The sequence below is a fragment of the Hippopotamus amphibius genome, chromosome 6, assembly GCF_030028045.1.
Source record: "Hippopotamus amphibius kiboko isolate mHipAmp2 chromosome 6, mHipAmp2.hap2, whole genome shotgun sequence".
In the NCBI taxonomy this organism is placed as follows: domain Eukaryota; kingdom Metazoa; phylum Chordata; class Mammalia; order Artiodactyla; family Hippopotamidae; genus Hippopotamus; species Hippopotamus amphibius.
The window spans coordinates 106,224,890-106,241,003 of NC_080191.1; the positions used below are offsets into that span (position 1 = coordinate 106,224,890).

Genomic DNA, 16,114 nt, shown 5'->3' on the forward strand with positions numbered 1-16,114 from the left:
TGGATAAACACTACTTGTTTGGTCTTTCTGTCTCTAAAATCCTGTAAATCCAAGAGCGAAAGTCCGTTCACATCTTTCCCGTCTAGATCACCCTAATATTTTTTTGAGTTAAAATTAAATGATTTAGCATAATCCCGATAAACTGAGCCAAAAGTCTTCTCCCAGTCTGTTTTCTACTTAGGTAGCAACACTCAACCAAAAGAAATGGAGTAAAAAGCAGAAATGTAGGGTCCTCTGGTAAATTGGTGTGTTATTTCTGATTTGTGTGCATACATCTCTCTCGGTGAAATTGTTGGTGCTAATTGAAGATAAGTACCCCAGCCTTGGTCCAGTTATTTGAATTTATCTCTGAAAGACACTTCCATGATTTAAAAGGATTCAAAGAATCACTCATCAAAACATTTTGTTTCTGATATTTTCTGAAAATGCGTTTCCACCAGTATTGTTAAGACGTAGATTTTTTTTTAAATAGAAATATTTACTCTTCCATTTGCCTCTCCTCCTCCTCTGTTAACTGGTGAATATGTTTTCTGATTTTAAAATTTACATATTTTAATTTTCAAATACAGGGAGTGGTCACTTTTAAGAATCAAAATGGCTAATGGTTTGGTACCTACTTAGATTATAACCACAAACTTTGATGTTCTTTTAGTATGTTTTAAAAGGTTTTTGTCATGAAAAATTTTAATTCAGAAAAAAAGTACAAAGCATATTATAATAAAACCCCAGGCATTCGTTATCTAGCTGTAATAATTATCGACATTTAAAAGTAGATAAATATAAATTTGCTCTAACAAATATCAAAGTGAATAATTCTTGAGTCATTTTGTAATTTGATTTAGTAAGTTATACAAAGGAATTTTATTGCTTTTTATGACAATTTAAACTAATCTTGATCTTCATACCGGGAATCTATTATAATTGTTAATACTTTTAAAATTATTAATATTAGTTTATCTCAATCCCTCACTTTATTTCCTGCTGTTTTGCTGCTTGGACTTCTCAGGCTTTTAAATTATTTTTAATATTTCTGCTTCTCACTCCCAGGGGAAAACTACCTGCTCTTGTAATAATCCTCTGGCATTATTCTGATTTCTTCTAACTCAATAAGGGGTCTATTCAAAGGAAATTGAAGTCCTGCCATTGAATTCTGAGATAATTCTCCTTTTGTCTCTTTATCCAATTCTTGCACAAAGGCTCCTCCCAGACTTTCCCCACTTACTTTAATTCCTTACAGAGAACAACTGAAGTGAATATATCAACTACATGAATAAAGAAATCAATTAATTAACTCTAGGTACAGTTAGTTATTGACTTACCCCATCTCTGTACGAAGTTATGAGTAACAAGATTTTTTTTTTTTTAATTGGCTGCGTTGGGTCTTTGTTGCTGTACGTGGGCTTTCTCTAGTTGCAGAGAGTGGAGGCTACTCTTCATTGCAGTGTGCAGACTTCTTATTGTGGTGGCTTCTGTTGTTGCTGAGGCTTCTCTTGCTGGGGAGCATGGGCTCTAGGTGTGCGGGCTTCAGTAGTTGAGGCACGTGGGCTCAGTAGTTGTGGCTCATGGGCTCTAGAGCCCAGGCTTAGTAGCTGTGGCGCCCAGGCTTAGTTGCTCCGCAGGCATGTGGGATATTCCCAGACCAGGGCTCAAACCCGTGTCCCCTGCATTGGCAGGCAGGTTCTTAACCACTGTACCATCGGGGAAGCCCCAAGGCTTTTAAATAATGTAAAATGTGTCTTCTAGACCAGAAACTGTATAAAGGATTATCCAGTACACTTCTCTACTAAGTGTACATTTTTTTCCTAGTTTGAAAAAAGTAGAACTAATGCTACTTTTTTTAAATTAACCTTTTCTTTTTAGTTGAACTCTAGTTAATTTACAATGTTGTGTTAGTTTCAGGTTAGAGCAAAGTGATTCAGTTATCTGTATACATATATGTATTCTTTTTCAGATCCTTTTCCATTATAGGTTACTACAAGACATTGAATATATTTCCCCATGCTATACAGCAGGTCCTTGTTATTTATCTATTTTATATATAGTAGTGTGTGTATGTTGATCCCAAACTGTATATATCTCCCCCATTGACACCCTCCCCCACCCCTCAGTGATCCCCTTTGGTATACTGCTTTTTTATTTTAATGCAAGATTTCTTATTTAGGAATTTCCTTTTTCTTTAAATGAAAGAGTTATTTCATTCAATAAAATCTCATTCAGAAGCGCACTTTATAAAATAGACACACAGAAATGGAACTTGGCCTTGTGTATTACCTGGTGATATTTTCCCGTTCCACACTCAGCACATTTCCATCCCTACAACCCCCAGGGAATTTAAGGATCCCGATTAAAAAACAAACTTCCTCAATGAATGGATATTTGATAATGTTAAAATGTTATGGTTATATATTTATGTGATAGATATTGTAATTCTGTTTGAGCAACTTTTAATCATGTATATGAATATGTATATGTATGTAGGTAGATACATACACAGATAAATAGGTTGAATTTGCTCCCCAAAAATCCAAATGAGTAAAGTGGATGGAACTAAACAAGATAATACATGTATTCATACTTGTTGAAGCTGGGTGATGGGGAAAGCCAGACACTGAGTTCTACAGAGAAACAGAGCCAGTGGGGTAATATATATATATAAAATATATAATATATAAATATACATATTTATAAATTACATATATTTATTAATATATATTAGATATACATATTATATACTGTATATTTATATATTATAGATAATATATATTATATATGTTTTATATAATATATATTATGTATACTATTAATATTATTTATAATATATACAAATTTATAATATATAGTACATATATTATTATATAACATATAATATATATTATTTATAATATTATTTATTATATATAATATTAATATTGTTTATAATATATAATAATATATTTATATAATATTTGCATTATGCAGTAAACATTTAATTGAGTAAACACTTAATTTATATATTATATTAATATATTAATATATATTATATATATTGCATGTTACATATAATATTATATATACAATAATAAACAATATATAGTATATTATATATTGTATGCTACATTGTATATATTATTTTATTATAATTATATAATATATAATATATATTATGTATTTGAAATATATATATTATATAAATATATGTATTATTTAAATATACATTATATTGTATTATATATTATAAATAAATATTTATAATATTTAATATATGACATGCAATATATATTATATATTATATATTTATAAATATATATAAATATTTATATATCATATGTATTATATATTATATGTGTGATATATATATATAAAATCTTTCTCTGATTTAGGTATTCAAGATCAGTACCAACCAGAAATCAAGCTGCACACTTCTGATTTGTCTTTTTTTGGGATATATGTGTTATACTCAATTAAATGTTTACTTCATAATGTAAATAAATAAACTAAAATAATTACATCAGACAGCAATAGTATAAAATATATATAACTCTAAAATATAGTCTCTAGTCTTTATTTTTTTCATTTTGTAAGAGACATAATACTGATTTTAATATACATGACTCTGTAAAATATAGTCTTATGCACAGTGATCTTTAAGAATTTCTCTGAAAATAGACTAAAAAAGACAAGAGGTGAAATCAATGATAGTGATGGTGCTTATTTGATAAGCATAGCATTAAGCCAGATTCCCAATAATCAATAGACATTCAACTAAACAATGCCATGTAAAATATATAATAGGGAAGTGTTTTCTTATCTTGTTCATTTGTTCATTTAAAAAAATTAAATGCTTAGCATATGCCAAGCTCTATTATAAGTATTAGTAATACAATAATAAACCATGTGTAGCTCATGAAATGTATGATTGACAGATATAAAAATACACATTTGCCTTGTAGATGTGTAAATTTTTATATTTTATAATAAATTTTCTGGCACATGACAGTCAAGTGTCATATTCTGACAAGATCATTTCAGTGTAGCAAGTTTATAATAGATGGAAGTAATACGTTCCAAGGAAGGATTCTTTTCCCAAATTGATACAAACACTTGGGCCACCAGCATCACCGAGCATGCGAAACCAGCTCCAGGCTTCAGTGCAACTTAAATTCTCACGTGTTGAAAGCAATGAAAAGGACTCAATATGCTGCACTCAAAATTAGTAAAAGCAAACCAATATCTAGATGTAACCTGAACACATCTCTTTGACTTTCTTTTCTTAAATAGGTATAGATTCGTGGGAATTTTCAATGATGGTAGAGAGAGAAAAAGGTCCCAGTTGTTTCCAGTGCTTACATCTCACATAATTGTAGTACAATATCAAAACTAGGAAATTGGCATTGGGACATTATGTGTGTATAATTCTCTTCCATCTCATCAAGTGGTAGATTTGTGTGACTGCCCCCATAATCAAGATACATAACTATGTCATCTTTACAGATATCTCCCTCTTCTACCCTTATGGAGTTATACACCTCCTCTACCCTCTGACTACCTAGTCTGTTCTCCATCTCTAGCATTTAGAAAATGTTATGTAAATAGAATCACGTAGTGTATAACTTTCTGAGATTAGCCTTTTTTTTAACTGAATATAATGCTCTGTAGATCTATCCAGGTTATGCCTATATTAATAGATTGTTCCTTTTTATTCCTGAATGGTATTCCATGATATGGATATACCACCATTTATTTAACCATTCACTGACTGAAAGACATTTGGGTTGTTTCCTGTTTCTGACTATTACAGATAAAGCTGCTGTGAACAATTGTTCACAGGTTTTTGTGTGGACAAAAGTTTTCATTTCTCTGGGATAAATGCCCAGGAAAACAGTTGTTGGTCTGTATGGTTATGTGTATATTTAGTTGTTGTTGTTGTTGTTTTTCAAGAAACTGCCACACTATTTTCCAGAGTGACTGTATCACTTTACATTTCTATCAGCAATGTGTGAAATACCCAGTTTCTCCACCTCCTCACCAGCATTTGGTATTGTCACTATTTTTCATTTTAGCTCTTCTGGTTGGCGTGTAGTGATATCTCATTATAGTCTCAATTTGCATTTCCCTGTTGAACATCTTTCCACGTGAATGTTTGCCATTCTTGTATCCTCTTAGGTGAAATATCTCCTAGTGTGTTTTGTTCATTGGCTTGTTCGGTTTTCTTAATGTTGAGTTTTGGGAGTTCTTCATGTATTCTAGAGTCCCTTGTCAGATAAGTGATTTGGAAATATTTTCTCCCAGTCTGTAATTGTACTATAACTGTGCTAATTTTGAAACTTACGTGTGTTATTAAAATTGAGCAATAACCACAGGAATTGTTTTGAATCAAGATTAACAAAAAATTGGGGGTTGAGGAGGAATGTTTTGTCACTGGTATTATTTTAAAGTACCAGCACGTGGCAGTAATAAAATGTGGTTGGATTAGTTACTGTTTTTAAATTTTCTACAGACAGCGCTTCTCCTTATTGCCTACATGTGGTTTGGATGCTCCCATTACCCTGTCCCCACACAGCACCCATCTGAGCCATCCAGAGATGGGCAGTTCTTGTGACATTCTCAGAGTAACAAGGGCACAGTAGACTATTGCCGAGTTCAGGATATGGAAAACTATAAATTACATAACCCAAAAATGTCTCTAAAAAAAAAAGCTACTTAAAGATGTATTGCGGTCAATACACATGATTCAAGATTATAAATCTAAGAGTGTTAAAGTTATAAACTTGTGTCTTTCCTCAGTTATTTTGGACCAGTTATATGTTAATCCAGAGGGATTCTTCAGTTCATGGAATAACTCAGGTCCTGTAAAAATTCACTACATTATTCCTCTTTCCCTTCTAGTCATTTCTATGAATCATAACTATCGACCGAAAAAAATGCACAACCTAGAAGTTGAGAGTTGTGTTTTATTTGGTGGACTTTCTCAGGACTTCAAGCCTGTGAGACAGGACTCTCAGATAGCTCTGAGCAACTTTTCTGAAGAGGCAAGGAGAGGGAGCCAGTATATATAGGAGTTTTTTGCAACAAAAACCAGGTAGTTGGAACATCAAACGATTACTGTTAATTAAAGAAAACCAGACACCTCAAGTTAAGAAATTTAGTGCTGTTCTATGTATGGGAAGATGCAAGAGTCTGGGTGCATTGAAATCATTTCTTTGGTATGCACCTTGGCTATCTGGGACCGGTATCCTGTGCTTTCTCATCCTGAGTCTCCTTAGGGTGCACTGTCACTGTGGCTGCAGCAGTTGACTGCTAATGGTGGGCATCCTGTTTCCATCCTAAGTTCCCTCACTGGGGAGGCTGCAATGTGATGGCTTGATGGCTGCAACATCCTTTGTTTACTTACATGGCAGACGGCATACTTAGCTCACATAACAGATAGTAAATATTTTTTCTGGGGCACATCCTTTACCCCACAGTTCAGAGGGTAATCACCACTTAAACACCAACCAGCTGTGTTTTTTCAGACCCTGGGAACAAGGGTGAAGCTGCAACACTGTTGCTGCAGGACAGGATCTCAGGGAAGCAAGTCAGAGATGAAGAAGCAGGAAATTTTTAGGGAATCCTTTTAGGCTTAACACTTGCGTAAAGGGAGAGAAGGAGGGACTGAGCAGAGGAAGAAACTGGGCTGCAGTGCTGTTGCAACAAGAGATTTTGCTGACTCCAGGTACACTGCCAGCTAAAACTGGGTGGCCTTCAGGGTTGGACAGGGGGGCCTCCTGTTACATGCCCATATTGACCCATCATTGAATGCAGGCTGCTCTGGGAAAGGGGCGTGATCTTGGTCAAGGTCACTTCCTTCAGCTGAAGGCAGTGCCAGAAAGGACTGAGGGCTAAGAAGTGAGGGCTCTGAGCAGGCACATTCCCAGCCACCCCAGACTTAACCCTTTTAATTCTGAGGGGACGTCTGGATGGGTAGCACAGCATGCACTGCAATTCTGCAAGCCTAATCATTCAACGTTTTCATTTCCCATCTCGAAAGCGAGGCTTAGTTCATGACCAAATGACCCTTTGCACTACAACCTTTAAAAGATAATTCTATACATTTTTGAGAATAATTTTGTATATAATATGTTATATATATATAAACCATATTGAATAAACTGAGTTATGGACACTTTTCTTAATCAAGTGAAGCTACGAGTCCAGTCCCATGTCTTTCGGCAGATATTTTCCCCTTCAGCCCTCTTCATGTCAACAAATCTGAATATTCTGTGTTAATTATATTTAAGATTAGTGACATGATATGAGATCAGTGATATGAAAAAAAAAAGCCTAGAACAAAATCAAAAAATAAATTCATCAAAATGTTCAATTTTTTCTGGGAGGTGGTATTATGAAAGATTCGTTTTCTGCTTTTTATTGTTTACACTTCTAAATTTCATAAAAGGTACATGTATTATTTTTTAATATTCAAGGAATAATTGTGTATATGTTACATAATTGCAACAGAGTTGGTAAAAAAATAAATGCAGTAAAAATTTCAAAGGAAATACATGAATATGTTGATATTGAAAACAACCAGGCATTCTTTATTTTTTTATTTTTCTGTATTTTCAAAATTTTCCATAATGGGTTTACATTGACTTCATTTTCCATTTTGGGTGGAAATTTTTGTCATTTTATAAATTGCAAAAACTGTGAAGCTTCTAATGTCACGTCATTAAATTTGAGTTTTCCTTTGGTTATTGATAGATATTCTCTATCAAGTTAAATAAATTTCCTTGCTTCTATTGCCTGCTTATTACAAAGTTATTTTTTAAAAAAAGAATATTTATTGAGTATGTTTTTAAAAAAATCATTGTTTACTGAGATAACATGGGTTTTCTTCTTTATAAATCTGCTGAATTATATAATGATTTCCTAATATGGAACTGTCCTTGGAATAAATCCCAAATAAGCATGATACCTTTTCTTTTAATATAGTTCTATATTCAGTTTACTAATGTATTGTTTAGGATTTTGCATGTATAATCAAAGTTGTATATGGTTTCCTTTTTGTATTATACTCACCTAGTTTTAGTATCAGACTTTTCTGGACTTGTAGATTGAATTCAGAAATTTTCAGCCTTTTTTGTTTTCCAAAGCTTTAAAAAAATTATCTGTTCCTCCTCCTACACTATTGGTGGGAATGTAAATTGGTGAGACCACTATGGAGAACAGTAGGGAGGTTCTTAAAAAACTAAAAATAGAGTTACCATATGATCCAGCAACCTCACTCTTGGGTATATATCCGGAAAGGATGAAAATTCTAATTTGAAAAGCTACATATACCCTAATGTTCATAACAGCACTATTTACAATAGCCAAGACATGGAAGGAACCTAAATGTTCATCAATAGATGAGTGGATAAAAAAGATGTGGTGTAATATACAATGGAATATTACTCAGCCATAAAAAAGAATGAAATAATGGCATTTCCAGCAACATGGATGGACCTGGAGATTATCATACTAAATGAAGTAAGCCAGACAAAGACAAATATCATATGATGTCATTTATATGTGGAATTTTTAAAAGGATACAAATGAACTTATTTACAAAACAAAAATAGGCTCACAGACATAGAAAACAAACTTATGGTTACCAAAGGGGAAGTCAGGGGAGGGATAAATTGGGAATTTGGGATTAACAGATACACACTACTATATAAAAAATAGATAAACAACAAAGACCTACTGTATAGCACCTGAAACTATATTTAATATTTTGTAATAGCTAAGAATGGAAAAGAATCTAAAGAAGATATATATATATATATATATATCACTTTGCTGTACACCTGATATATATATGTGTATATATATATATCACTTTGCTGTACACCTGAAACATTGTAAATCAATAAAAAAAGTATTTGTTCCTTTAAGGCTTGCTAACACTGGCCTTTAAAACTACTTGAAACAGGCTGTAGTGGTGGTGATAACCAGTGTAAATGAAACAGTCTCTTTCTCTACTTCCTTCTACGGTTATTGGTCTATTCAGGGTTTTTACCACTTTGGTAATTAACTACCTATTAATTTTGGTAATTAACTACCCTCCCTAAAGTATTCACTTAATCTGGAAAACTATGCTGATAGGTTTTTGCACAAAGGAATTTCATTTTGCACAAAGGAATCTCATCATTTTAAAAGCCTTCTAAATTTAGGGTTCTTTTAAAATTCTTAACGTTGATGTTGTCTCTATTTTTCCCTTGAATACAGTTGCCTGAAGTTTAGTTCTTTTATCTTCCTTTGGTTTTATTGGTCATATATTTTCTAAACTTCATTTCCTATTTCATGTCTTTCTTTCTTCTGTATCTCCTTCTGGTTTACTGTTACTTGGTCTCCTCTTATAGAGAGTCATAGTTATAAAGGTGACCATACAGGTTTATTTTCTGTCTGAGAGACTCTTTTATGTACAGCTGCGATTTAACAGGGCACGCGGCTGCTCACCAGAGAATATAGTCCCCAGCTTTGTCTGCAGCTCAGTGTGGCTAACATACTGTGAAGAAAAGGGAAGTGTGCTTCTGCCTACCTTCTACTTTCCCCTTTTCTTCTCTTCCCATTCTCTACAACCCTCCAGGACTTCTTTGAGTTCTTCCAAGACACTGAGCTGCTTTCTGACCAAGGTTCTCACACATTTTATTTGCTCTCAGGAATGTTCTTCCTTCTGCCACCTTTTCTCTTATTAACAACTCTTCCTCCTTCAGATTTTAACCGTGAGTCATTCATCGTAAGCAACTGATGCCCACCACCCCAACGTCACCCCCACTCCAAAGAATTTGGTCAGGTCCCACTGCATGGTCCGATACCACTTTAGTCTGGTCCTTTTCTGATTGTGAAATATTTTTTACATTCAAAAATATTGTATACATAATATATATAATATGAAATGTTCTTAAAAATCCCCATACACTCCAAATCCATTTTACAAAATAGAATTTTACTAATTCCATGTAGTAAGGCACATGGTGACCCAGCTAGAGACTATATTTTCCGATCTCTTTGCAATTTGCTGTAGTCATGTGATTATGGTAGTTTTACAGCTCACACATTTCCTTAGATGATATGTTACTTAGCTTTGCTTATGTGTAAATATTATAAAAATGTTGCCATGTTGTCAGTACTCACCTATTCATTGTTTTTGTACTTAGCATTATGTTTTTGAGGTATTTCTATGCTAACAGGTAGGCACCATTTCATTCATTTCCATTTATTCTCAGTAAGTCTAGTTTAATGGAATTTTAACATCCTATGTCATGACTATACAAACATGTATGCATTTTTTTGTTTATGGACATTTGACTTGTTTCTAGTTATACACACACATGTGTATATTTCATATGTATATTTTATGTGTTTGTATGTATATGAAAATTATAAATATTGCTGTCATGACTTTTGTATATATGTTATTTTATATATGCATATATATTATATATATTATACATATAACTATACAAAATTATACATATTTTAATGACTTGTTCCCTACTCTATGATTTTTTTTCATTTGGGAACTATCAACCCAGCAGCATTTTTTTTTTTTTATTGAGGTATAGTTGTTTTACAATGTTGTGTTAGTTTCTACTGCACAAAGTAGAATTCCCTGGGCTATATAGCAGGTTCTCATTAGTTATCTATTTTACACATATTTGTGTGTACATGTCAATCCCAATCTCTCAATTCATCCCACCTCCCTTTCCCCCCTTGATGTCCATGCATTTGCTCTCTACGCCTGTGTCTCTATTTCTGCCTTGCAAAGCGGTTCATCTGTACCATTTTTCTAAATTCCACATATGGGTTAATGCACGATATTTGTTTTTCTCTTTCTGACTTACCTCACTCTGTATGACAGTCTCTAGGTCCATCAACCCAGGACCATTTTAAACTGATTCATTTGCTTGAGAGATTTTAGATCACCTAAGTAGAAAGATTTTCAATCCCAACCTTGCATGAGGGTTAAACTGTGACTAAAACTTTTCAAGGAAGCCTTTTCTTCTTTTCCTTCCACTTCGAGCCAAGACCAAGACACATACATGTCTTTGACGTTTCCCTTTGAGGGGTTCTTTTTTCTGACTATAAAATTGCTGTCGTTTATTTGGAAAATCTCACCAATACTTAGATTTCTCCACAGAGAGGGGATTTGGCTTGTTGACTGTCATAAATCTCTAATCTGGTCCATTTTGTAGTTAGCATTGTAATTCCATCTGGCATTGTGATACCGACTGACATTGCATAAGCAGTCTGCTGGCCTTCCCTACCACATTCCTGTGGACATTGTCTTAAAAATCTGGCAGTTTTTCAATCTAAATATACTTAAAATTACACCCTGATGGATTAATAATTACATTTTCAGACGCAATTTATGAGTTCTATGCAGGCAAAAAAAATGGAACACATGAAGATGTGATCTTAACTTTTAGTAGTACCATGAATGTGCTTTGTTCAGTAGGATTTCAAAAGAAAGGGCATCTTTTGATCTTCTGCATTGTGTGTTTTTGTTAATATTTTTTTATTGATTCAGGTCTGTAGTAATATATTTTATTTTAAACATTCTTTCAAAGTTTGAAGCAAAAGGTGAGCATTGAAGAAACATGCGACATCAGATTAAATTTTTGCCGTGCATAAAACATCCTATTTCCTGGTCATTGAAAGCATCCCAGGGTGGCCTGAGAATGGGGGATGGTTAAAGGCCTTGAAGCACCTGGATATCAGGCTCAGAGGGACAGTGATTAGGATACACGTTCATCCATGTGACACTTTCATCTATGTGACACCAAGCAGCATTTGAACATTGAATTAAGTCATTAAAGGACTTGGGCTGCATGCGGAAGTAGAGAATTTAGACCAATCTGGCTTCACACACTGGCTCTGCTCCTAACTAGCCATGTGGTCGTGTGATACGATATTAGACCTTTCCGTTTTCTCCTCTGTAAATGGAGGATAATAATGCTTATCTCACTGAGTATTTATGAAGGTTAATTGAAATTGATTAATACTGAGGATCTAGAACAGGTCCTGGCACACACTGGTCATCAATAATAGTCAGATGGCTTCCCCAGTGTAGCAGCCAAACCAGATCATTTTTACGAAGAGCAATCAAATAGCCTTCAAAGTACTACAGAGATCTGATGATGAAGCTTAGATAAATGTTTTTAATTTTTATATTTTACAATTATTATCATATATATAGAATTTATTTAGCATGAAATTATATGTTCACCAACTGACCAAATAAACACTAAATGTTTCTTCATGTTGTATAATCAGTTTATTTATTTCTCTTGGTCAGTAGGCCTTTGGAAAGAAAATAAATTAGCTGAATTCTTACCTAATTTTACTAAAATGGAGTCCAATTGGATTAAAGATTTAAATGTTTAGATTAAAAAAATAGACATAAACATGTTGGAAGAAAACAGGCATAAATTTTTTTTTAAGTCATTTTTGAGTGAAGACAGCTTAGTGATGCAGGACATAAAGTCTAGACACCACAAATTGATAGACTGATAAGTCTGACAACATAAAAATGTTTAGTTTGTATACTCTGTAAATAAAAATCCAAGGTCAAGTAACAAAAGGGGAACACTGTCCGCAGCATATGTGACAAGAAAATGGTAACTAATATACAAAGAGCTCATACAAATAAATAGAAAGTACCAACTTAATTTCAAAATTGGCAACAATAATATGAATAGACTTCATAAAAATAAATGCAAATGGACAATAAATATTGAAGTGAATGCTTATCCACACTCGTTATCTTACAAATGCAACTACAAACAATGTTATGGCATTTTTCAACTATCACAATGTTAGGCAACACTTATTTTATATTTCATAATTTTGATTTCTGCGGTAAAGCAGGCGATCCACTCACTGATGCTTGGGAGTGTAAGTTGCTGGAATTAAATTTGGACTATCAAGATTTGAAATGTACATATCCACTGCTGGTAATTTATTTACTGAATATCTTGGCACACCAATGATAGCTCTGTGCTTTGAAGAATTTTCGTTGCAGGATTATCTACACAGGTTTTTAAAAATTCCCACATAAACCTAAATGTTCATGATAGGGAAATAGGAAGGGAAATAAGACTAGTTATATCCTTAACATGGTACATTCTTAGCTGTGAAAAAGAATGACAGAGAACTATAATGTGAAAATTAGAAATGATTTACATTATATTGATGTGGAAAAAGTAATATGTACATAGTTTTTATTGTAAACTTTCCTTTATGCAAAGACATAAATATAGATGTGGATTTAGCATATAGATTAGATATTTTTCAGGAAAAAAAATCAAGAAAAAAGGTTGAAAGTAGAATTAGGGAAATGTCTGTGGAACAGCAGGAAGGAAGGAGTAAGATTTTTTATTTAATGCTTTCCTGAACTGTTTGAAAGTTCCTCTATGCTCTTGTATGTTTTCCTTTAATTCTGAAAAATAATGATGTTAATACGATGATAAAAATATATAAATTGTAAGGAACTAAACATAAATGTCATTAGGAACCAGCAGATAATTTGGGGTGTTGAAAAACGTGTAGTATGTGCTCTTGAGAAGGAACTGTCAAAATGACATTCTTGGGATCAAGGGATATATTCGTTGGTGCTTAATGAGTTTTCCTTTCCCCCAGACAAAGCCAAAGGAAGATCAAGAGCAGGGACCCACTTTGATTCAGCCCGGAGACGGAGCCGAGCGGTCCTTTATCACATCTCTGGCCACCTGCAAAGAAGAGAAAAGAACAAATTGAAAATAAATAATGTAGGTGGTGTGTGTACACTCTGAATGCTCGACTTTTCTTTGGTGACAGTGTTTGATCCATTAAAGAAAGGCTCCAATTACTCATTTATTGGCTTTCTTAGATTTTTTTCCACTTTGGCTTGTGCTTTCCTATAGAGAACAAACTGGAAAAGGTCAGCAGTCACGAGGCATTTCTGTAATAAATGTGATTAATCATAGTGTTATCACTTTATAGAATATTATTTCAGTCAGTACAATATGGTACTAGGGATGCTGCAAATGGGACTGGTTACATTTTATGAACAAGTTATATTACACATTCATAGTTTATTGGTTAAAATTTCTCAAATTTAATTTTCATTCCATCTATTTTGCACTTTATCTAATTTCACTGAATGCTTTCATCCGGGGGACCATGAACAAATCAAAGTCATTACTCCATTTAGAAATTTACATTTTATGCAACACACGCTTGGAAATTTCACACCTTAGAACGTTGGATTTGAAATGACATGCCATATATTAGGTAGTTTTTTTTTAAGTCACACTCTAAGTAAATTATAGTAGGGCTAATCTCTGAAATCTAGTGTTTATCTGTCAAAAGCCACAGCAAATAACTCTGCCTATAAAAGGTGACTCTATTCTCCACACCCTCTCCAACATTTATTGTTTCCAGATTTTGTGATGATGGCCATTCTGATCTGTGTGAGGTGATACCTCATTGTGGCTTTGACTTGCATTTCTCTGATGAACTCTCCTGCACTGTTGGTGGGACTGTAAGTTGGTACAGCCACTATGGAAAACAATTTGGAGGTTCCTTAAAAAACTACAAATACAACTACCATATGATCCAGTAATCCCACTCCTGGGCATATACCCAAAGAAAACCATAATCCCAAAAGAAACTTGTACCATAATGTTTATTGCAGCACTATTTACAATAGCCAGGACATGGAAGCAACCGAAATGCCCATCAACAAATGAATGGATACAGAAGATGTGGCATATATATACAATGGAATATTACTCAGCTATAAAAAGGGATGAGATGGAGCTATATGTAATGAGGTGGATAGAACTACAGTCTGTCATACAGAGTGAAGTAAGTCAGAAAGAGAAGGACAAATATTGTATGCTAACTCACATATACGGAATCTAAAAATGGTACTGATGAACTCAATGACAAGAACAAGGACGCAGATACAGAGAATGGACTGGAGAACTTGAGGTTTAGGAGGGGGCAGGGGATGAAGGGGAAGCTGAGACGAAGCGAGAGAGTAGTACAGACATATATATACTACCAACTGTAAAATAGATAGTCAGTGGGAAGTTGTTGTATAACAAAGGGAGTCCAACTCGAGGATGGAAGATGCCTTAGAGGACTGGGGCGGGGAGGGTGGGGGGGACTCGAGGGGGGGGGGTGGAGTCAAGGAAGGGAGGGAATACGGGGATATGTGTATAAAAACAGATGATTGAACTTGGTGTACCCCCCAAAAAATAATAAATAAATAAATAAAATTTAAAAAAAACAAAAACAAAGGTGACTCTAGAGTTTTAAATAACATACGTCCTCCAGGATTTCACAGTCAATTTTGTCATTGGTTCTTAGAACTAAGAGACTTCATTCAGAGATCCAGAACTCTGTTTGGCTGTAGATATTCAAAGATGATTTTTCAAATTATGGTAACGTCACTAATCTGCATCGTGGAATCTCCAGAACAGACAACTGGGGGGGGGGGGTGTGACTATGGGCAGCTGACATCAAGATTCAGGGTCTGACTTGCCAATGACGTTAGAGAAAGTCATATCAAACAACCAGAGCTATTTTGGAATTGATCTCAGATCCCAAGGTTCTGGGAGTTAGGGACACAGGAGATTCTTTGGCATCTCATTTTACATAGAGAGCTTGAGACTACCTAATCTGGCACACGAATGCTTTGCTAAAGCAGGCATGCGTCAGACACACAAAGTATCCACTTACCTGATTTTAGGGAACAAAGGTGCACAAGCCTAGTCCAGGTGTGGAGTGTGATCTGACATGAAAGGGCTGCCTGCCTGGTTCTGCTTCAGTGGCATTCCTCCCTGGAAGCCAGGCAAGCTGTTTCTATCCCTGAGCTCCAGGACCATCGCCCATGCTGGTACTGATCTACCATGCACTGCTGTTAAGAGCCACATTCTGTTTAGTTTCTCTTGGCTTTAAATACAGATTTTCTAGGGATACCTGTGTGTCACATTGGCTTCCTGAGAGTCCAAGGATAGACTTGAAACAGTGCACACCACTTGATCTATGAATCCTTCCCCCGGTCCCTTGTTGACTTGCCCTCAGTTACCCAGTCAGCCTTAGTGACAATAAACAAGTTCTA

The 16,114-nt window shown here is 34.3% G+C and overlaps 1 protein-coding gene across 1 annotated transcript in view; it reads left to right on the forward strand.

Moving 5' to 3' along the window:
- Positions 1-16,114, forward strand: part of KCNH8 (potassium voltage-gated channel subfamily H member 8) — a 409,682-nt gene that overhangs the window by 215,237 nt on the left and 178,331 nt on the right. The window contains exon 4 of the mRNA XM_057739199.1: positions 13,645-13,772. Coding sequence (XP_057595182.1) covers positions 13,645-13,772 — 128 coding nt within the window. The remainder of the gene's footprint in view (positions 1-13,644; positions 13,773-16,114) is intronic.